The 23,185-nt window shown below is 43.2% G+C and overlaps 2 protein-coding genes across 2 annotated transcripts in view; both read right to left on the bottom strand. All coding sequences in view use genetic code 11, as the record gives it.

Moving 5' to 3' along the window:
- Window positions 1-2,830: 2,830 nt before the first annotated feature.
- EGR_08569 (hypothetical protein) lies at window positions 2,831-5,752 on the bottom strand (the record flags this gene model as incomplete). Its single annotated transcript, XM_024497818.1, has 5 exons — window positions 2,831-3,541; window positions 3,610-4,191; window positions 4,273-4,587; window positions 4,875-5,243; window positions 5,393-5,752. 5 exons carry the CDS (start codon window positions 5,750-5,752, stop codon window positions 2,831-2,833), a joined length of 2,337 nt encoding a protein of 778 aa, XP_024347799.1.
- Window positions 5,753-15,112: 9,360 nt separating this feature from the next.
- The window catches only part of EGR_08568 (hypothetical protein), a gene marked incomplete at both ends in the record, with an annotated part of 10,877 nt that continues 2,804 nt past the window's right edge, over window positions 15,113-23,185 (bottom strand). The window contains 4 exons of the mRNA XM_024497817.1: window positions 15,113-15,196; window positions 15,353-15,544; window positions 16,804-17,113; window positions 20,312-20,527. Of these exons, the coding sequence (XP_024347798.1) occupies window positions 15,113-15,196; window positions 15,353-15,544; window positions 16,804-17,113; window positions 20,312-20,527 (802 nt within the window). The remainder of the gene's footprint in view (window positions 15,197-15,352; window positions 15,545-16,803; window positions 17,114-20,311; window positions 20,528-23,185) is intronic.

The following is a 23,185-nucleotide window of genomic DNA, read 5'->3' as shown; positions in this document are numbered from 1 at the left end:
TTTCCTCACTCCTAAGGTAAAATTAAGTCATGTGTATAGTTAATTTTAGCCTGACTGAAACATCTCACCATTTCTACTGCAAAATGACATTAATCATGAAGGAAAAGCAGCAAAGGAGGTCTTTTTACATCCCATCGACGATAGCAAAGAGGTGGCGTTTCCTTGAAGAAGGTGGTGAAATCCGACAGCTATGAGGATGGATGATTCATACCACAATACACTCACCCACTCCAGTGGTCATCGACACGCCTATGTCCCTTTTCCTCCTCTTAAGGGTGGCAAACGCCTCTTTTGGGGAAAAAATGCATTCAGTACTCCATTTGTAAGTGATTGCTACATAAGAAAAGTTGAAGACACAGAATACCTGAAATCCCGACTCATTCAAAGCAAAGGTTAGGGCCTCATTAACCTGCCTGCGCGTAGTCGACGATTCTCGGTTCCGGTGGATTTGTTTGGTTCACCCACAATGCGTTCAAACAATCGTGTTCCAGTGGCGTTTGACAAGCTGTCAAATTAATTATATGACCAAATATAATGATAAGAGTCTGACTATTCTCATTCAATCCCTTGGAGGTCATTAAAAATCTACTTGACAATTGTTTGAAGGGTCGTATAATGACATTATTGCTGTTTACAAATGGCCCGCATCAATAAACTGCCCTCGCTTAATGACTGCAGCGATCCCGGTTGAATGGGGAAGAGATCAGGTTGGAGCGTCTGCTCCCCCCTCACCTCCTCCCGCCCCCAAACGGAAATGTTTCAGACATACAGTCAAAAAGGTTTGGTGAGACTGGGAAATATTTGCATGCAATTAAACAATGCATGCAATAGTTATTTACCTAAATAAGCACGCAAATCTGTGGGATGGGTGAGCCGCGTCAGGAAGTCAATTGAATGGGTCTACTATTGATCATCACTAAAAGTCGAGCCATAATAGGGTAGCTGAAAGTGTCACTGCATAATGTAATGCTTCAGTTGTTTGTTTAACTGCTCGTTTTGGTTACACGGGCACTTAAGGCTCCGCCTTTGTACTTCCACTGGGTGGCATGTCCTCCAGGCCATGCCGGTACCCCCCACCCCTTCTGTGCTTCGGGGATACATATTCTTCTTCCAACTTCAGGGAAGACTCAGGCCACCAGAATAAAGCATTCAGTGGCGGTTAAATTATACCTCTTAATTTACCTAAAGGAGGTTCAGTTACTCTGACTTGTGCTGTTGGATGAAAGAGCGAACCATTCAGCGGATCATTAAAAGATTCCAGACCATTTAATCAGTTTATTCTCTCTCTAAATTTATATGATTCTTGCATTTTTTACTCTACAATACTTGGTTTAACTACAAGAATAAAATTGGCCTGCCACATCCGCAATTTCCGCTCTCTCAATTTCTCCCGACACCCTCTGTGTCGTGGCTGCGTGCGTCTATCACCTTTGTTAATTGCCTACCAACCCTTCAGTACCTTTGCGATTAAACCTCGTCTAGACCTCCTAGTCTTACAACTCTACATTGACTCAAAATACTGACGTGTATTCACCCTTCATGTCTTTTGCAGGGCTGATTATTCAGCGGTATGAGTAACTCCTGTGAAATCACCCATGTCAATGCATGGATGCTTAATTTGAACACCAAAAAGCTACCTCGGGTAATAATACTTTGGTTATTTGTTCAACTCTGTTTTAATTTTTAGTGTACTGCCTCAGTACTTTTCCTAAGCGCCGTGACCTTTAGACCGCGTCAGCAGCTCCCAACTGCAGCCCTTCTGTAGATTTACAATACGACTTCCTACGTCTTGAAGAAGAACTCAGCGAGTCGCATTGGTGGCATCGAAAAGTAAATTTGAATCAAAAGAAAATCCACCTTAATTTCTTCTAGTGAGCGCTAAACCTTAACTTGACTGCAGATGAAAGGTCCTGTGGCGACTTCTGCAGGACTGCTGCCATCTGTATGAAAATGTCAACGAGGTGAACACGAGATGCCTCCTTTATCTCTCCGCTAGCTGGACAGAACCCAAATATGTTAAGTAAGTTAAGTAAAAAAAGACAGGGAGAAAATAGACGCGAAACCTTACCTCAACAAAACCATTTTAAAGCCCGTTCTTTATTCGACGACTGATTTTAGGCCATTGTTCTTACAACCAGCGATGGACATACACAATGGACAGCACATTCCACCTTCCTCCAAAACAATTTTCATATAGAACAAGACTCCAGATCCAGTAGGATTGCCATAAGGGATCAATGACATTGGTTCGTGGGTGGTTTTCGTACAGCACCGACCATCTTGTAACAGCCGCCGACATTAGAAGTTGACCAATGGGATCGCCGGGGATGACACTCAAAAGGAGAGGCGGTTACGTAAAATATGGTTTTGGTTTCGTAGGCCCTGAGCGGTATGGCCTCTGGGTTACGTTAGTAGGCCCCTCCCCTGCCCTCAACCCTCCTGCATGTTGAAAATACACATTCCTCCCAGGTACCATGACTTCAGTCACCTTCAGATTTGGACCCGGGGCGCTACAGAAAAGCTTCGGATTCGCATAAAAATTGAACTTTATCATCAAAAAGAATGCAACTGTTTCATCGCCTACAATAAAGGCCGGAACGATTAAGTACAGCTTATACACACTTTAAAATGCTTCATGTAACTCAAATATCTGAAGCTTGGAAGATCGACAGGAGGGAGAAGGGAGACAGGGCACGGGTATTCTATGTACACTGAACAAAGTGGGGTAGCCAAAGATCTCCATAATACTTGCAGCGTTGAGTCAATCGCATAATTGAGTATACAGTGGCAAAATGGGACTTCAAGCTCGCTCCAAAACACCCTCCGTGATTCACACGTCCACCTGGGTGATTTCAATACCCGACAATGAAGAAAAATCTTTGTTCATGCCTGAACTGGCACCACTGGAACTTGTTTTGTCTTGTGACTCTCGACCGGAATCCATCAACAACTTCTCCTCAGTTGTGTCTCCAATGTAACCTGCGCCTGCGGTCTGAGAAGTCTCCATTTTCAGCATCTCTGTAGGAAGCAGGAGAGATGGAGGGAGTTGATTCAGTTTTGACGTGTATTTTCCAAACCCGATACTTTCCGGATCATGAGCAAGAGTCAATCGTGGTGGCATCGAATCAGAAGGCATTTCAGAGGGTCCACCATAAAACTGTTTACTATCGGCGGCTATACTCGTTCCCATATACTCGCCTGGGAGGTAGCAGGTGTTAGCACAAGTGCTCCCCCTTAAAGGATCGGGCGAGTGGTGACTAGTTTGACAAGAGTATAGTGGTGGCAAGGTTTCACTCATTCCCAAACCCCATGTTCCATGATCCACTCTTGACGAGGTGTTGCAGTATATATGCCGTTTTGATTGCAGGTCAAGAGGTCCTGAAGCAAATCCTTCATCATTGGTGCTCGGTGAACCCGTATTTCGACTGCTTGGAGCGCTTCCCAGACTCTCAGGTGTTTGCCATTTGCTGGAGAAGTTAGGACTGGCTGGCGACATTAGTCCCCGTTGTGAAGAATCCAACTTTAACGTTGGATTAGCAACCTGAAGAGTAATATTTATGGAATCAATTCGAAGAGCTGTTCTATGCAAGACAAAAAGAGGTAACCGACCTGGTACCGCATTTCAACCATTCCGCCAGTTCTTAAGTCGTTGTGGACTGCGTCTGAATTTAGACTCCGAGTACCTACAGAGTTGCTGCAGGAGCCACATTGTGGTGGTGGAATTAGTGGCGTTGGCTGTCTCCCGGTCCACTGATTAATTAATTCAGCTGTTTGGGCCGGAGTGCAGGGTCCTCCACTGTTTCCCGAGAAAACGCTGCTACAACTCAATCCCGGATTCATTGTAGCTGCGGTAGCAGCAGTAGCTAACGACAACTGCGGCGAAATAGGATAGATGTCGTCAACAGCCTTTCCGCCATCATCAGCAGCATCTGGACCGTTGGGATCCTCTTCGATGCGCGCTTTTCTCCGCCTGACGTTTTTTCGATGACGTACAATGATTAAGGCCAGACAACCGATGGTTAGAAATATCACGCTAAATATGATAATTCCAAAGAGAATGTATTTTATTTGAGTGGTGAATAGTGGTGACGGCTGAGTGTATGTGTTGTAAAGTTCAGTGACTTGAAAGTCACGTGGTACCAGGAAATGACTTCGGCCATATTCAAAGGACCCAATTGACGTAGGACCGGTCTGAAACACATGCGTACAATTAAAATTGAGGTGTCGTGAATTATTTTGCCGAGCCCGTAAAGCCTTTCCTTATGCACTTACATTTCTTCGAAAGTTTTGGATGGCCTCCTGTTCCCAATCAAAGCTTTGATCCGGTACACCGGGATCGTTTTGAGGTCCCACGGAGATGGCGACAAGAGGTCGAGTGTCGGGAAGGAATAGGCTTGACTTGGGAGCACAGAGTGGTTGACCAGGCCAGAGGGCAATACTCTTGGCATTAATCATAGGACCATGGCCAATTTTGCCTGCCGCAACCAGTGCTTTACCCTCCTCCGTTACCGGCGCGATGAGGAGGGGTTTCGCCGGATCCCAGACAGCTGCCTTTTTGGTGCTTTGAAGTAGAGCGCTTACACGTACCTTGCAAAGGAATGAAGTTCTCTTTCACTTTTCAACATTTAATCAACTTTGGCTTTTGCTGTCGGAAAAGATTTAAAATATTTCAGCATTTACTTCTGACTTTCAAATACATTGAGAGTGCACAAATCTCTCCTAAAACCAAGTTGATTTTTGCGGTAAGTCCACCGCCTCGTAAACATAGCTACTAAACCAGCAAAAAGGTTTTGTAACTATCAGGTAAAAGTCTTTGTGATTATCAGGCAACACTACAAATGCATCTAGAGGTATAGGCTTTGGAGGAACATTACCTGTCCCTCGGGCAGCAAATGGAGGCCCATTTCCGAGCCATCTTCGAGAATCAACGAAAGCGCGATCTTCCCCAGTGGACAGAATACGTTCTGTGTGGAAGAGGAGATGTTTTGCAGGGCACCCGAGTTCAACTGTGCCGTGATAACATGGAGGTCAGTGGGATCTTGACCACGCACAATGAGATTAAGCACACGTGGGTGAGGATGAGCAGCAAAATCAGCAATCATCTCTTTCTCGTTTGGAAGCAAAAGGGCTCGAGTTGCTCCGTCTTTGGTTACTGCCGTTCCATAGGAGTCCGTCGATGAACGAAGCAAGATCTCGGCAGACGGGTGCGGCTCCAAGCGTCCCGATAGCGTGATCATCCAGCTCTGTGTTGAAATGGATGATATGGTATTTATAAATGACCGTTTTGATGCGCGGAAGGGATTTTTCATACGAATATAAACTAATTTACGATTATGAGTTCCTATTCACCAGATTGTGCTTCATGTTTAGCAAACTAGGTGTCACAACTCACAACACACTCCACTTTCAGTCGCACAAAATCATTCTTTTCGGAAGCCACGATCGAAACATCCTTGTAAGCCAGCGGTTGTGAGTCCTTTGGCGCTGCAATTAACTCAATCCTTACGTGACCTTCACTTCGACCAATCAGGAAGGGGTATACGGAACGCTTGTTTCTGAATATGGTAGCCGGCGCTTTGAGTGGTGCAGTGACAAACTCCGATGTTGACGGGAAGGGACGAAGACGCAAACTCCACGATGGAAGGAGATGGGTGACGTCCAGTTCTGTGGGTCGGTGAGTCAGGTGGTCGTATTCCCTTGCCGACATGTCGTCCGAACTCATGGTCCCGGGTAGAATGTCCGAGAGGTACATTCGTTCTCCCGTATCCGGAAGCGTAGTAAATATTCTGTAGTGAAAAGTTTTGTAGTATAATGCTTTGACAAGCTTAAGTTAATTTCTACAAAATTGTGTCAATGTGACTTTGCCTGGATTTAGCTATTTCCTCTCCCCTCCTCCCCCCTCTCAAACTGGGCGCACAGCAGTTGCCTCGACTGACAAACACATTTGCGCAAAATCATTCATTCAGTTATTAATATTTAGACATTTTTTCCTCTAGTTAGCAAATATTTCATTTTGTTTAAGCATACTTTGTTTTGACAAGTGTATTTCACACAAGACCTAACATTTGACGATCATAATGAAGTAGACAAAGCTGGGAGAAACTCCTTACTTTTTTATAAATTGAGTGCTAAACAAGATAATTGCACTGGACTACCTTCAAAATGACTCTTTTTTGTCCAGCTTTTTGTTATTTTTTCCGGATTATTTAGACGTCTCCAACTTCACATGTGTTTATAATCAAGGAGACAATTTTTAAAAGGATGCTCATATTGTGTGTACTCCTTACGATCGCGAGAGACACACTTTGTCTGTAGATTTATACAGTTATTTCCTATTTAGTGTGCGTAAGAGGCGTCAGTCACCACGATGACTGGGCAAACATCACCAATTAAGGAGGCACTTGCCAGGAGGTACAAATTATGGCATAAAAGCGTAGACGAAAAAATGGTGCTTTTTTTGCTTCCGTACATGTCAAAAGATAGACAGTAGTAAATTTCAAAATTGGAGTTGAGCTGTTTATGGACAGAGGGGCTAAAGAACCACGTAGAAGCCTTTAAAAGGGAATACATAAGGCTCAGTCATTGTACCTTTGCTGGACAGTGTGGCTTGTAAGTCATACTAATAGGGCTTCAGGCCTTCTACACGCCCTAGCATTGGGATCCCTTTTATATTTAGGCATAACTCGGTGCGCTACAAAGCATTTGCTTGAGAAAGCAACCTACTGAATAACATTTATAGGCAGTATTTATGGTGCGTTTGAGAAAATACTGTCGGTATCTGCATATCTAACGCATTTTGTACGCACTCTTGAAATGCGAATGCAGAAGAATTTGCTCGAGTTACAATTAAGCTTGTTTGGTTAAACCACAGGGACATGTCAATCTCCCTAGATTGCACTTCCACTTTGCTACCTGCCTTTGGGACAATGCCAATAGCCTCGTCTCATTTCTCCTGTGGGTTAATAATATACGTTGCCCCTACACTATTTTGGCTGGCTAGAACTATGGGAAAGGCGCAAAAAGTTACACATTCCTGCATAAAATCAATCAGCTTGCCATCCAAATGAATAAGGTTATAACAAAGGCATTGTCTTACGGGTTAGTCAATTTATAGCCTACCAAATTTCGTCATTTTAAAGCATGGAACTTGTTTCATATTGTTTAATTGACATGACATTTGTGATAGCTATACAGAGTTTAATATAAGTGACTCGTAACTATAATCACCGTCGTCCAGGTAAAGCGCACCACCGAGGTCGGTGCAAGAGGGCAACCACAGTGGGGCAGTAAGTCCACAACTTAAACCGAAACATACACGGGCAAAACCGACTCATCCCGGGGAAAATAAAAAAAAATGGGCTGGAATTTTTTCTCGTCCAGATTTTAATTTAGGTGACTCACATTAAATTGGCATCTTGAAACGAACACCACGCCAAGAACCAGCCAGTTGAGTGTAGTGGGACCCTTTTGGCACCGACATCAACGGCTCTCTAGTAGTGGAGCTGCTCTTGTCCAATCCCACTTTCCTGATTTCCCGACCCCTGCCTGTATGCTTAAAATTTTCCCTTATCAAATTCCTCACTCGACAGACCAAATGCTACCTTTTACGGCGTTGTTATAGGCGATCAAAGCCAACAAATAGGCTGGAAATACTTCGTCGCTGTGATAAAAAGAGAGAAATTAACACTATTACAGATCTGACTGCTATTTTATTCTCTTTTTCTCCCTCCCGTATTCGAACTTCCCCTAAATTCGTGTATTTGAAAAGTGAGACAATCAGATATTGCCCGACATGTGGACCTACCGAGCTGTTACCGTAATTTTTGTTTGTTCATAACGCCAGATGCAGGAGTTAGTGCTAAAAAAGAAAAAAAAAGCTGTAAGAATGGGAGACCGAAACGCCTTGAAAGTTGGATAAAATAATCCCAAGTGTTAAAGAGGGTTTAAGGAACCTCAATTCATCACGTCGTAGTGGTGTGGGTACTAGTCGAGGAAAGGCTCCTCGGGGTGGTAGCTTGTACTAGCAAAGGAAGTTTTTGTTGGGCCTTCCAAACACAGACTAGAGTGAGACCAAGAAAAGGAACAGTGATTTACAAACAATCCTATTTGATCCAAATAAGCCTAATGGGACAAAATTTACGCACAGCATATAGAAAGAGGGATGTGAGAGCGCAGAGAAGCAATATCTTACAATTTATCAAACACGGGAAAATTTGAAATTCGACGTATCCTGTCCGACTGAAGACGAATATTGAAGTTCTCAAAGTGCCAACGTCTAACCGTGGGTCCAAGCCACGCCCGCCAACTCCATTGAATGGAATTTCTCGATGGAGGAGGTGGAGCATGAAGCGCATCAGTGTATACTGGCATTCCACTAGCAGATTCCTGGAGAGTCAAAAGGATCTTTCCGCCATTTGAGACATCTCCAAGAGGAGGATTGAGCTCCGATTCCACGGGAGCTTCCCGCATTTGAAAGGGACATGTGGATTGTCGTCGATGCAACATTGGAAGTGTGGCGTCCAGCGGTCCCACCGCACTCTGAGTGACAGTGCGACAGTAAACTTTGTTGGTGAGGGGAATCAACCGACCCACCGACTGCGAACCCGCGATTTTAAAGTGCGATTGAAGGGTGAGTGGAAAGCCACGGGCGGAGGTTGAGGCGCTCGGAGGCACCAAACCGAGGACTTTCAATTGACGTGGTGGTGGTGGCTCCCGTGAGGGTGACCACGGTGGTTCCAGTATGTCGGTAGGCTTAAAAATTCAAAGTCAAAAGATAAGCGTATACTTTTTCGCATTCTCCGTGGCTGTCGAAAGTGACCTCATTACTCCAACCTACATCTACAATATGGCACACCGTGAAATAGCACAAGTCCAAAAGGACTTTTTGATGTGCGAGACGCTGCATGGAAAATATGGAAAAGAAGATCTTGGAATGACTTGTGGAGCACTTAAAACGACTGAGGCGGCTGTAACTACAATTAGTAGCACCAAATCTGTGCTATAAGTTTTCCTTTACCGAAATGTATCCTTGATCAGTCCCAATTGTCAGCTGGTGGGGGATTAGCTTTGATTACATGGACCATGGACTGTCACACACTGTGGTCAAGTGTATCTAAACCAAATCCAGGCGCGGAGATTGATAAATGGAATTTCCGCATTGCATGAGTCACGGTCCCTCCACAGCCCGGTACATAAACACTTGTTCGCACTGGGTTACACGATATACTTCGGTGCGGTGCCCGGCCCCGAGAGAGAAGTGGATCAGTCGGTGAAACCCAAGACGACTGCCGATGCATGTAGTTGAACAGATGACAGCAAGACCTACATCTGTTTGAACATGCCACCCACTGTGGGGATACGGTCGGACTAGGTTAGCCCTTAGCTAATCAATGACGGCAAGAAAAATCGCTGGAAATAGTGGCGGTGCACAATGCTTTATTTTTAAGGCACATTTGCCTCTAGTAACATACTTTACTCTTTATTCTTTAATTTTTCGATTTTGATGGTGTACAGCAAATGCGAACCGACCTTTAGACGGGACAGTAGTTGTAGGGAGCCCGTTTCTTTATCACTCTCGGTCGGTCCTTAAGAAAACAGACGAAAACAGCTGTCCTCCTTCTTGTAAAGGTATACATAGACCAATATCAGATTGATGCCTCGCAAAATTATAAATGTACTCAATTATCTTGATTAAATTTCACCTAAGTTCAGTTGACATGCTGATTTACCTCCAATTGACCAGATTCTGTGCCACCATTCCTTTTCAAAGGTGCCACCACTCTAAATTATTTAAAAAATCACTCAAAAGCACCGCTTTATCAACCTTTAAACACTAAATGTCCGGATAAAACGGAAATATGTAGCGCTTTTGAGCCACTAGTGACAAGGCATATTTCACCTGTCTCATCATGCATAAAAGCGGACTGTAGGGAAATTGGCTGATTCGCACTGTCACCAGGATTCCCTGAAGTGCATTTTTCTTTTTGAAGGAAAAATAAAAGGAACTCAGTAAAATTTAGCTTGACAAGCACCTATAATGGCATACACGTTGTTCCCCAGTCAATTAAGGTACCAATATGCCTCTGCTCAAGGTGCAACAGTCTTTGCTTCAAGGATTGTGCCTTTGATGCCTCCATGAAAGCCATTATGATATGAAATGAATGCTAAGATGGAAAGGTAACTCCTAAAAGGTAACTACGTGCTCTCTTTGGTTTCACAGGCGCTGAAGGCCCCGCAATTGGACTTGCGCTAGACGACACGTCCTCCAGGGCCATGCTAGTAGCTCTCAGGTCCCGCCGTACGTCGGTAATACCTATTCTACCTTAGTATTATGCCTCCATTCGATTTCAAAGAAGACTCAGAGCGCTACACACTTGATCTAATTCATTTTAAATGTCTAGGATGTCGAGCGGCCATTTCACACTCCTTCTAGTTACGTCTCCGCCGACAACAAATGAGAGGCCTACTAGAAAAAACATTCAAGAAAAAAAATTTTGCAATGGAGAATGCATAGCTCATTGTGGATAACAAATCATCGATAAACCTCAGTTCAGCAGATCCAGACTAACCTCCACTTTCGGAGAATTTGGGGGTATACCACTTACTGCCATTACAGTAGATTACGCGTACTGTCAGAGCAGCGCATTTCTACTTTGCTTCTGGTGTGAAGGCTACGATTTTCGAGCGGTTTTTTCTTCACCGTCACCGAAACCACGTCCACTTTTGGAGCATTTAACAAAACGACATTTAAGTTAAAACCAGTATAATGCACTGTTAGGCGAAATAAGTAGGCCTTTTCTTCCCATCTACCCGACGACGGCGACGACGACAAGGACAAGGGTGACTGCAATGAAGCCTGGCGTAGTGAAAGCGAGCTTCTTTTTTTTAAGCGCGCTGCGCGCGACTAGAGGAGAGGAGGGGGAAGAGGCGGAGAAAAAGCTGCCCTGTCTAAAGTTCGTTCTAGGTGCGCTGAAGCTGGGAAATAAAATGTCATCTCTGTTTCGCAGCAAAATATAGCGCCCAGTATAAACAAGTGCATGCTTTTCGAATGATATATCCATTCTACGTACGGTGTTGTTTGTTTTGGTTGGAAGAAAATTAATTCGTAAAAATGAGCCTCCATTGATTGACTGGTCGTAGAAAATGCCCGACCAGCCCCTTCTGGGGTTGCATGAACAAGCCTTATGAAGGTTGCCATGTTAAAAGAAGGTGAAGACTTAATCGGCTAATGGCATAGAATTCCATTCTTAGGTTAGCAATACAGTCAGGAAATGAAGAAAAACTTATGGATGGTCCATAAAAACGTAATCACTGGTCCGTAGCGCCGGGATAAGCCGAGCGTGCAGCCACGGGTAGCTAAGCCGTTACCCTATTGGCTCATAGAACGGGTTAGAGACAAGGTCAAGATTAGAGAGGGCAAATCTTGCCGTGCAGGAATTAGCTGCGTCCATAGCCAATCAGGTCTGCATGACTGTCCTCAAGAAGACAATCCTTTGAAAGAGGTACTTACAAGCTATCATACTGGGCACACTAGCAAGTCGCCTACGAAATGTATCATTCAGGAGCGTAACAGTGTCGATGTGTCAGGCGCAGACGCCTTGAATTTGTCACAATGCCTCCTGTCCCGGTTTCAGCGTCCGCCACTAACTGGCTCAACCTGTGCAATGGTCTGTGTTACTACATTATCTAGGTCAGTCACGAAAGGGGAACGGGGTACACGAATCATAATTTTGAAAGGAGTTTTGATTTATTCCACCGCTCCACGGAGACGCACATGCACACACACATGTCAAGCACCTTTCTAAGAAGGATCTAATGGCTGTGGCCTCATAAACAAGCCTGATTTTTGATGGAATTCGGTAGCGCTGCCAATAGTCATATGAAGGAAAAGCAAATCTAGTAAGGTGAAATTTTTGCAGACCCAGTTGAAGAAGATGGAAGAAATGACAAACGTTTTTACACTTTTCAACAAAGCGGCATCCTTTTTCTCTTCAGCCTGCATTTTTACGTGTGCCTCCCTTTTTTCTTCTGGTGAAACGGGCTCCAGTTTGTTGGTTGTTGCATTAAAAATACTTAAAAACGCCTCTCCTCCACTCTATTTAGGATGAAATCCTCTCGAACCGTGAACTCACTCCTGGCATAGCTACGCTGCATTTGCCAGTCCCGCTGGCGAATGCAAAGGGCCTTTTCACAGCGCTCTAGATAAAGACATGTTTTTTATAACTGATCGAGGGACGGACAGACGGCGGATAGACTTCTCGCGGCCCGAATAGGGATGGAGAAAAAAAGGAAAAAAAGCGAGCCATACCACATTTCAGTTATGGGAAATTTTTTTCCCATCCCCCCGTCATCGTTCCAATCCGCCTTATCCTTTCCCAAAGTGTGTGCTGTCAATAACCTGGTGAATAATCCACCTGGACAGTGAATAATGCGACGAATCCATTGTGAAGACACCCCATCTTGCATCTGGAGACGCCTTGATCGAGTAGGCGAGGGCAATTAAGCATCTTCCCTTACCAGCCCATCGGCAGACTTTTAAAGCCTCCTCTCATTTACGTTCCCTATGAGGAAGTGAGACTAAAGTGTCACTCTGCCGCTTTCTGGTCTGGCTTGTCAGATCTGACAAGTGACAGCACCTGCCGCTTCTCCCAAATCGTCGATATGATGGGTGCTAATGCTTAATCAGTGATCATTACTTTAAGAAAGTGGTAGAGATGCTGCCAAAAGAGGCAGTCCAGAGACTTGAAACTACGGCTGATTAATAAAATAGGAGGAAGGTCAATTAAAAGCTCTCAGGAGACTTATCGTGCCTACACAGTGTAGGAGTAGAGTGCCGACTCAACTGTCTCCTCTTTTTAGCTTGCTACAAAAAAGTTTTCAAGACTAGCTAAATAATGCGAGAGCAGTCATGCTCGAGTTTACTTGACATAAAAGTCATTTTCTTGAGAAAGGAAAAGATTTTCCCCCCTAAAATCATCGTCTTTCGGCAGGCTTTTAAAGCCGCCTCTCGTTTGTTCTCCCTTTCACATTGGTTTAAAACAAAAGGAAATAACTATTAAAAGTCATTCTAGTAATGACAAATCGCGGTGACTGAAAATACTGAGCATAAGACCTTAATTTCCACGCAGATTCGTGGGTGCTTTAAAGTCGTCACTTGTATGTGACGCACAATTCTTGAGTCCGATTATGGAGTGAATGTTCCCAAATCGTAAGAATCAACAGCTTTTAATTTTTTTTTGCCCCAATAGAATGATATTCAACCTAATCAAAATGCCCGAAGCCTACTCGGGACGGAGAGGGTTGTAAGAGAAGGCGGAACATACGCGAGGACCGTAGAGCGTGTTACCACTTACCGGATGGGAAAGCGAACAGATGGTAAGAAGTGGTTTCATTCACTTTTCTTGTAATTCGATTATTTATTTAAATTAGCTGTAGTATTTAATTGCGTGTTCATAGTTAGTGAAGAAGATGGGGCAACGCACAGACACCTCCAAGCGGTTGAGTAAATACACGTAAATAAATCTTCATCCAGCAAACGAATTGCTACAAAGTTATCTCTTATCTCCTCAAATAAAAGGACTCGCCAATCAGACCTTATTCTGGAGGTACCGTCATGAATTGAGGTGTTCGCTGGTAAGGAGAAGTGGAAGAATTCCAGACTGATGCTACTACTGCTGTTGCTATGTTTGGCGCCCAAACACTAGCACATACTGGAGGACAAATCAAAAATTTGCCTTTAATGAATGAGGCTTTTGGATGACAAATGGTCTTTGATAATGCTAACTTGACTGAAATTTTGCCAAGGCTCACTGAACTGTGATATTGTAAGTCCCTTTTTCCCCTATCGCCACTGTCACAACCTCTCCACCACCAGTCGGCGTTCAGTACCCGCCACGGTTTGCTGATAACCGCGGCTTTTTCTCGTGTCGGTGATCTTTTTTGTGCGTGTGGTTCGAAGCTCATTTAAATGAGATCGTGTAACGCGTGATTCTTTTTTCCCCACCTCGTTTTCCAAGCCGCCATTCGCGGAGTACAGTGCATGCTACCTTAGAAAAATATTTGCCGGGAGTTTTGAATCAGTTTCAAAGAGGAAAAAAAGTAAAGGGGACTTTGAATCAGGTGCCTAAAATGGCAATGCAGCACCAGAACAGAGATTTGCTCCTGAGATTAGCCACGAGGGGATGAATTGTCCCCTTTATTGGTTCTTTAAGGTAAAATATAGTAAATGCCAATCTGGAAAACCTAGTTTTCCCATTGTGTTGCTCAAATTTCTATGCCAATTCCCAGAAAACCATTTCTCGTGTATGGGGCATAGGGACGGATTTACATAGATATTGTGTTGCTTGATTTATGTAGGAGAGGGAAGGTAGAAGGTGGATTACATCCTCCTCCATGGAAAGCGCAAGTAGCGGTCCCTACGCAAAGCAAGGTTTGATTGCTGACTGTGGTTTTCGAGGATATGTTTAAAGGGAAAATTATTCAACCTCCCCCCTCTAGAATAGTTGCATCAAAAGTCTGCCCGACTGACTACACATCCCTCTCTACGGTAGGTCGTCAAAGTTTGTTAAGAGGAGAAATTTAACCCTTCGGAGCTTGGAGGCATCTGTAAGTGCTTCTGGCCACTAGAGGGATGTGTATAAGTAACTTGGGATGGAATTGTAGCATTTGGTAAAAGCATTTAATAGAAGTAATTCAGGTTCAGTAATTCACTGTCTTGGAAGAGCGAACTGTCAGGAGGAAAAGTCCACCAGAGAAGCTTAGTGCTAGTCATGCACAAGATTGCCTAATTGCCATTTGGATGGGGCAAAAGTGAGGAAGAGGGGGAGGAAAAGGGTTATTAATTAAGCGAATTAATAGGCAGGCAACTAAAGAAGCAGTTCTATTGCACGGATGTATTTATTTCAAAACCTTTTTTATTGTCAACCGTGATAAGCAAGGCAACCCCTCGGAGGTGGCAGGCCCCACCGCATCAACAGGGGTGCCTACACACCAGCTTATCCTCTACTTGAACTACCATTTCATGTCTCCTGTTGGACGAAGGTTGTTGAACGTTACTTTCAACCACCAAAAAACTGTGGATTGGGTACTGCCGACAACACATTACCGCCCAAGTCTACATACCGGAAGAGAGATCGACAATTGAGCAATCAACTTCCATAGAGGCATCTTGAGCCATCAAGAAGTCACCAGTTTCAAACTTGGAAATAAATCAAGAGAAGGAGTTCGAGAATTTCCCAACTCTGCCTCGGTCTTTCCAAGGCTTGCCCTAAAATGTGGAGCACTGATCACGGCGGAACTGCTCAAACCATGAATTCATTGAATTGTGGAATGTTGGTGCTTACATGCAACCCACGTTCGAAAATGACATAATTTTGTACTGTTTTGATGGTTTTTCTCGGTGGGCGCTTAAGTCCAAGCAGAGGTTAAGCTGCAGCGGCCTCTCAGTTTCTTTGTGGGCCAGTAATTCACTTCCTTCCATATCACAGGGACGTTGGGACGACTTCGCGAAAGAATCGAGGCGCTGCATCTGTGGCATTAAGAATTCCTTAAAAGAGAAGACGCAAGAAACAGACATACATCGAATTCGAAGGTAAAAGTGTTGATGAAAAGAGGTCAGATTTAGTAACGATCCAGTTAGGAGCTCCGCTATCGCACTTTTGCCGAGCAGTCAGGCCTCTGGGCCACGCCTGTAGCCCCATGCTCTGCTCAAAGTCGACAATACATACTATGCTTGAGTATTGTGTCTTTTTTGATTTCTAGGGTAGTTTTGAGGCGTTACAGTCTGATTTTATAATTCTTCGTGCTCTTCTACCCATAAGATCAAAAACTTGTGGGAAGAATGTCGAAAGTTTTTGGTAGAAGCACCCTCAGTGGCTGTGATTTGACATGTTTTATACCTCACCATTCTGACTAACATCAGATAGTTGGTCAAAGCCATTTTTTTGCCTACTCTACAGGACCTTTTAGCTTTCTTATAACTAATTTAGCGTTATTCCATGAATTTATTAACTGTCAGTTCTCTGGAAGAACTGCCAGCTAACACCAAATTTAAAAGCACCTAGACAATACCACTTTTTCTTTTTTAAAATTACCCGAGTTACTTAATTTCAAGCCAGTCTGGTAAAATTCTCATGAAAAATTATTGTATAAAAGCAAAATCCCATGTGGGGCCTAAGAATTCAAGCCAGGTAGAACACTGCAGTGTGAAATGATTCACAAAGAGCATGAAAAAGTAGCTAGACACGGAAGGACGAAGGAAGGAAATCGGCAACGGCTTCCGCCACTGAAGAAAATGAGAGAAGGAGAAAAAGCTTCCATGGAGAGAAGACGAATGAAGTTAGGTAGGTAGGTAGCTAGCTCTCCAAAATTGGCCTACCGACTAGGCGCTTAAAACAGGCTGTAGTGAGGCTGACACAAGCAATGTACCAGCAATATATAACCTCTTGTAGCCCATTACCTTTATGACTCACTTCACCATGAAGAGTTGGAAAGAATTGTCTATTTAAACAAAATCAGTTGAAAGGCGGATTAGGTGAAACAACTTTATTGAGGGAAAAGTTCTTCCTTATGTCACATGGACCATTGTCCTGTAAACGTTTTAATACGCTTGGTGCCAAGTCACTTAAGGGGCAAATCGACCATCGCAGTCCGGATGCTTTATGGCTCTTTTATGGTACCGGTTATCCCTAACTTTTGTCGTATGCACTTATGGCGGAGGCAATAAGATGAATGATCCTACAAAGTGTTTTACTTAATCTCACCCGTCCACCATTATTAAGGATTTCAAAACGGGCAATCGCTTACTTGAAATTGCACGAAAATGTGCATGCTGTTGGGATCTGGAAGTGTCTCGGGGATTGGGAGTCGGACCAGACGTCCGGTGGCACCCGGTAGTCTGGATGCATTGGCCATACCTTTGGGCCAATCAATACCAGTTACTCGAACCTTGATGACGTTAAGCTCCTCAGTGTCTTCGATCTCGGGATCATCGTCCACATCGCTTATGTGTGGTAGGGAGGTGGGTAAATGAGTGAATGACTCCACAACCGACTGGGAGGGGCGATTTGAATTCTTCATCACTCTCTCGAACCGAAGCAGGCCTATCTGTGTTGCTCTATAGCAAAACAAAGCAAAGCTGTTTGAGACTTACAAATGAGGAAGTAGTCCAGACACCTATGAAGATGAAGTAGAGCACCGTAAATCCATCTTGGTAGGTAAAAGCGGGTGTGCATTGTTATTGCATCAGACCGCGGTAGGAACAGAGTCTGCACGACTCAAATATTCAAACGGCTTTCCAATGGATAGAAAGGGGCTTGAATTACTCATACGTCCACAACAAATAAAGAGCATTTAAAAAAAATTCACTCCAGAAAATTTTGTTCTTAAGGCAAAAGAAGATATGTTTTTAAAGTAAACCACTTTTGCTGAAACGAAAACTTTTAAACAAAGAAATATACTAAAAGGGACTGGGCGCTTGATTCACACTCAGTTCCTGCAAGTGGAGGAGGAGTTGAGTCTTCTGGGAGAGCAATTAAAAATTGGGTGGTGCACGCCATTCCCATATCAACCATCTATACCAAAGCCGGAGTTTAATTAAGGAAATCGACACCAATATAAGTCTTTGCTTGTAAAAAGTGCAGCCCAAAAAGCATCAAGGTTCTACCTTAAATGAGTAACCTATAATTTAGCCAATTTTTAATCAGTGATACAGCAATAGCGCTTACTTGTCTGTCAGTGAATCATCGTCGCGTACTAAGAATTTCAAAGTTGACTGTCAATCAACGTACCGCGCTCTGCACAATGGAAATGACAAATGCTCTTGGCCCCGGCCGCCTCCCCCATTTAAACGCAAACTTAGTAATCAACGTCTCTGCTTCTACTTCTGTGATTTGAAAAAAAAACATCAAAAGCATTAAATTAAAAGGTTGAGACAAAGCAGTTGACTTTGACCGCCCAAGTTAAAGCATATGGTAAAAAGCGAATGGACTATATGCGAGATAATGGCAAAGGTACGGACTGATAACAAATAGACATAACCTCAAAGCAGACGTGAAAAGAAGCAATAGTCTTATAAAAATAGCCTTATTTTCGGGTTGACTGCAAAATTTACCTGACTGACTAACTAATTAAGTGAAGACTTATTCGTTATTCCCCAAACATTTGATCCAGCTATTGTAGAGATTTTCACACACAAAAGTGATGAGGAAGGTAGTTAGCTCTCAACAAGGTACAGAGGAATTGTCGGACTAGGCCATAAATGGCAAGGTCCCACCAAAAATCACGTTCAAGTATCCCAAAATGCCTAGGAAAGTTGGGGAAAAAGAAGATTAGTCACGCTCAAATTTGCCCTCTACAAAATTCACCAAATGAGAAACCGACTTGGTCGTCGTGTCATTATGACGCGTAAACGTATTTCCTTGAGACCCCTCAAAAGAAAGCGATGGACTCAATGTAATTTTGTCAACCTTGCAGACTACCTTGATGTCACGCATTGATGTGCTCCTCTTTCGGCCTCCCAGGTGTGCCCATTAATGGGGTTTTGGCATCCTTACCCAACGTAAAATACTTAGCAAAACAATGCGATTATTGGCAGAGTGACCTTTAATTCAGCACTAAGATAGCGACTTTCCAATGCTTTTTATTCTCGCCTATGATTTCTCGCAAAAAATGTTTGCCCCAATGCCAAACACCATGAAGTAAACGGTGCCTTTGTTCGCGTGAACACAACATCCAGACATATCTCGAAAAAAAAACGTAAAACTTTCAGTAGACCACACTGTTATTGCATTCAAACTGGTAATTTAAGTGAGCCCAGAAGACAGTGAGTTTCCCTTCAACTCTGTTGATTTGTTTTGATACATATGTGGTAAATTATTTGACTAGCAAAGTAAAACAAGTACTTATTAGTCTCTCAAAACTTTATAATTTGTGTAACTGTTACCCTTATTGAACTATCCTTTTCAAACAAAGTCGTTCATTTCGAAAAAATTTGACTGAAACTGCCTCAGAAATACTGATAGATGCACCAGTTCAAAGTTGTCTAGCATAAGAGAATTTGTAAAGAAAAAAGGTTATACATGTCGACAATCCCGTAGATAGGATGTCCGACGTAATTGGGCGTTGGATGGCTTGCAGTCACCCGCATTCTGTCTAAATAGCAGATTTCCAAGAAAACTTGAAGACAAAATAGGTAAATGGCTCAATGGATAACGAGATCCCTAACTAAAATTGTGTTTTTCTACTTGATCAAATTATATTAATCAAAAAACAACATTTGAAGTCGTTATATATCGCACTTAAAAGTTGTGAGTGAAGCCATCCCAACCAAGCGATTTATTACGGGATCACAAAAGACCACCTTGCGCTTTGACCTCCTATTTAAATGTCAGGGTCAAAAGTTTCGACGCCATAGCTGTACAGTTTTGCAGTGGTAGTGGGAGGTGATCACGACCTTCCGTTTTTCTTGCCGTCATGGATGCGTGTGTCCTCGCCTCATCAACGGATAATCAAAGTGGCCGTGACATGACTCACTGGGTATGGCTCTTAGTTAACTTCAAAGGAGCCGCTGCCAATACCAGTTTGTCGCGCAGATATTGCAATAGAACGCTACCTGGATCAAACTCGCCTTTTTAAACTTCCTATTCAATCAAGTGGAATTAGGAGTAAAGCGCTACACTCGGAAGGATCTATTTTAAGCCATTTAACTTTGCGTTCTGTAGAAATAATAAATCAGGCTGATAGTGATCTGACTATTTCTGCCATCATCATGACGCCTGTCATCGTGCCAGAAGGATCAAAATTCAACCCTTTGGTCGGGTACTTGACATGTCAAAGGTGTCTAGTGCACGGTAAATACTATCGGCACCATGGGCAAGCTGCCAAGAAACTACAGATGTGGTGGGCTGTTAAAATCCCCATAAAACACGACTAGAAATATTCAACAACCCTCAATTTACAAGCCAACTCTCCCGGGAATTTTTTTGGCAATCCTTCTGATTTTATCACCCACACAAGCTCTGCAGGGAAAGGGGGAGTGCGGAAGGCAGGGGTCAGGTAAAATTGTACAAGGCGGATAAAGCAGTGTCCGGTAAATTCCACTTACTGGTACTCGGACATCATTTTTCGGTGAGAAATAAAAATTTCACATCTTTCTTAATAGTATCGATAGAAAAGAAGTAACTTTTGTCAAGAATTCTGTCTTTTATGGAGAAAAAACATACTTACTATTTGGTGGGGGATGGCTACTCAGTGTAAGCGACTTTTACTTTTAAGCCATCCAAGCCACTTTAAAAAGGGAGTAGCAGCAACTCACGTTCTTCGAATTAAAATGCTCTCCTCTAGAGTATTCGCCTGAATGCTGTCATTCACGTCATCCAAAGTGGAGGCGGATGGTGAATGGAGTTGTGGTAAACTTCGCTGCCGCAGCTTGACTGTCAGACCACGAGGTGACGGCGTTCCCTGCAGTTTCCACACTCCGCCCTCCTTTTCCTTGGCCCACAGAAATCGGAGCTGACTTGAGAAGACAAATCTGTGGAAAGACCGGAATCAAGTGATGGACAATGACTGCAGTTAATGATGTCAAAGTGTCAAGGGACATAAAATAACTGCAATTTTGATGAGCTCTGGAGAAAGCTACAAAATCTGCTCGACAATGTTACCCCTCTGGTAATAATTTGGGTTCTTTTACAGTTAGACCAAAAAAATCTAAGGAACAGGTAATGAGTCGACTTTTTTTCAGCCACCAGATCCATGTGAATAATTAATAGCCTTGTTCTAAAGACCACAATATTACCGTGAATAACAGACACCGTGGATAGGCTTAAATACGACCCCTGACTATGTCCCTAGCTATGTTATTGTAGTTTCAAGTGATCCAACAATCCCCAACACAATCTTGACTGGGAAATTGGATATGTGGATAGTTGTACTTCCCCATTTTATGCAAGGATTCACCCCAACTGTAAGGTGAATGTTAAATTTCACTATTGCGTTGTTAAATTTACGAGTTATCTTAACCTCCGCATGCCCCATGGCCAGGCCACTGATGTGGACGCCTCAGATGGCACCTCCCTTTAGGCGGCTCAGCGATCCACTGGAAGAAGACGTGACAATGACAGTCTAAATCGCCTTCATTGTGACTGACTTCGATGAGTAGCCCCTAAAATCACATAATCACTCCAATTTCCCTAACTGACAGCTTAATTATTTCATTGGTAAAAAAGAGGGCCAAAATTGTTCAGTAATGGTGCTGGATAAGGACGAGTGACTCATATATGTCTCCAATTTTAAATCGGAAATCCAACTTAATGGGTCATTTCCAGAGATTTTTGATCTCCTTTCTAAATGGAGATCATTTTAGGGAGAGGAATTTAGTCTGAAAAGCCCATAAACATAGGAATGCGCGTTTTAAATGGTAATTTGTTAATGTGATGCTAAAATTCTTGGTTTGGCTCTCAGTTTTGGTTGCATGGGCGCTCAGGACTCCCCGCTATTTTACCGCCGCTGGGTGACATGGCATCTGGACCATGCCAGTAGCCGCTACCTCTAGCCCTTCTGAGAGACTCGGGGCAGCAGAGGAAAGCAGATCAGATTTCCATGCCTGATCGGTGAACCTTAACGCGAGGGCTGGAAGGGCATATACTGCAAACGGGAGGATCTGTGACGACCTCTAACAGAAGGGCTGAAAATGATGCCCAACTTCGGCAACTATCCCATTTCTGTATTCTGCAGGAATGTAACACTAGCCATAAACCATCTGGAAAAGCTCGCTCCGGAGCCGTCTACGGTGCCTGGATGATGTCAACCGAGTGAAGACGCGATATTTTTTCCACCTTTCAACTAGTTTTATAGAAAGTAGATGAACTGTGCTTAAGGCGTAAATTGTTTGAAGAAGAGTTTTAAAGGGTCTTACCGCAGTTACCTTTAAAACACCACTCTAGGCTAAAAACGGTTCGTTTTTCCTTTCTTTTAAAACCACGCAGATCAAGTGAAATTGGTAATCCCATGCTGTCCCACACAGGTACTTTCAGTTGGATACAGACTTCTTACCCCTCCTTCTGGGGTGATTAAAAATTGCAATCTTTGAGTTTAACTTGCAAGTTAATGGATTTCATTCTGTCCCGTAAATTTAGCTTTTAAATGGCGGGGGTTCCAGTGGATTCTAGGACCTAATAAAACCCAAGCACCGAAGTATACAAAAATGCCCATCAGTTGGAGGCACCACAGTCCTACTTGCCAAATTGTTTTTTTTTTAATTACAAAAAATGCATAAAACAGAGAAAATAAAATAAAATTAGCTGCCATCAATTGTTATTTGCCATCAACAAATTGTCTAAAATAACTTATTCCTCTCTCTCAGACCGAGGCTCCAAGGTAGGTTAAAGTTTAGTGCAGTTATGATTCATTTGCCAGTTCATGGTCAATTAAACCATAAACTTTTTATGGGAGGGTTGTGAATAACTGACCGCACTTTTGCGTTTACATTGGGGACGGAGAACACTGGAGGAGGAGGAGGAGTAAAAGGAGAAGGCCAGAGTAATTTGTAGGATCTAGTCACATGTGTCATATGGCTAATTCAGTCTATTAAAAGCTACCATTCTGTTACTAAGGTGGTTCCAAAGGAATGGTTACAATTGATTAGTGGCACAAATTCAGCTTTTTGCCTCTACTTGGCATAAAGAGAAAGTTCTCTTTTAATAAAGTTATTTATGACAGGACTGCAAATGTAAGAGGCACATGCAAAGGGGTGCAGAGGTCTGGCTGTAAACATCTTCACGAGGAAGTACAAAAGGAATATAAAGCTGCTCTGTGACGAACGGAACTTGATTTATGCCTGCACTGTGCCTTAATGCTACTGAAACAGGATTTTATGTAGCTGCTCCGGCAATTGACTAAACTCAGCAAAGAGTTTTGCAGTAGTTGAAGCCTAGGTTTATCATTTCAAGCTCAAAAACAGGCAATGGAGCTGCAGCACTTCTCACGTATGGATGAATGCTGAAGTACATAGATCAAGCCCTAGCAGGCTAGGATTTCTCAAACGACTGTATTAACCAACCATGAAGCAAAAACACACTTTCGTTTGTAGCAAAAACACACCACTTTAATACTTCTACCTTCTTTGCAAAGTAATCGTGCGTTAGTGCTGTATACAAATAAGCGATACAACTGAGATAGTGTGGGATTGCCG

This window comes from Echinococcus granulosus (assembly GCF_000524195.1).
Source record: "Echinococcus granulosus chromosome Unknown EG_S00110, whole genome shotgun sequence".
Classification (NCBI taxonomy): Eukaryota; Metazoa; Platyhelminthes; class Cestoda; order Cyclophyllidea; family Taeniidae; genus Echinococcus; species Echinococcus granulosus.
Note: the sequence above shows the minus strand (reverse complement) of the source record. Positions and strands in the feature narration are given on the sequence as shown.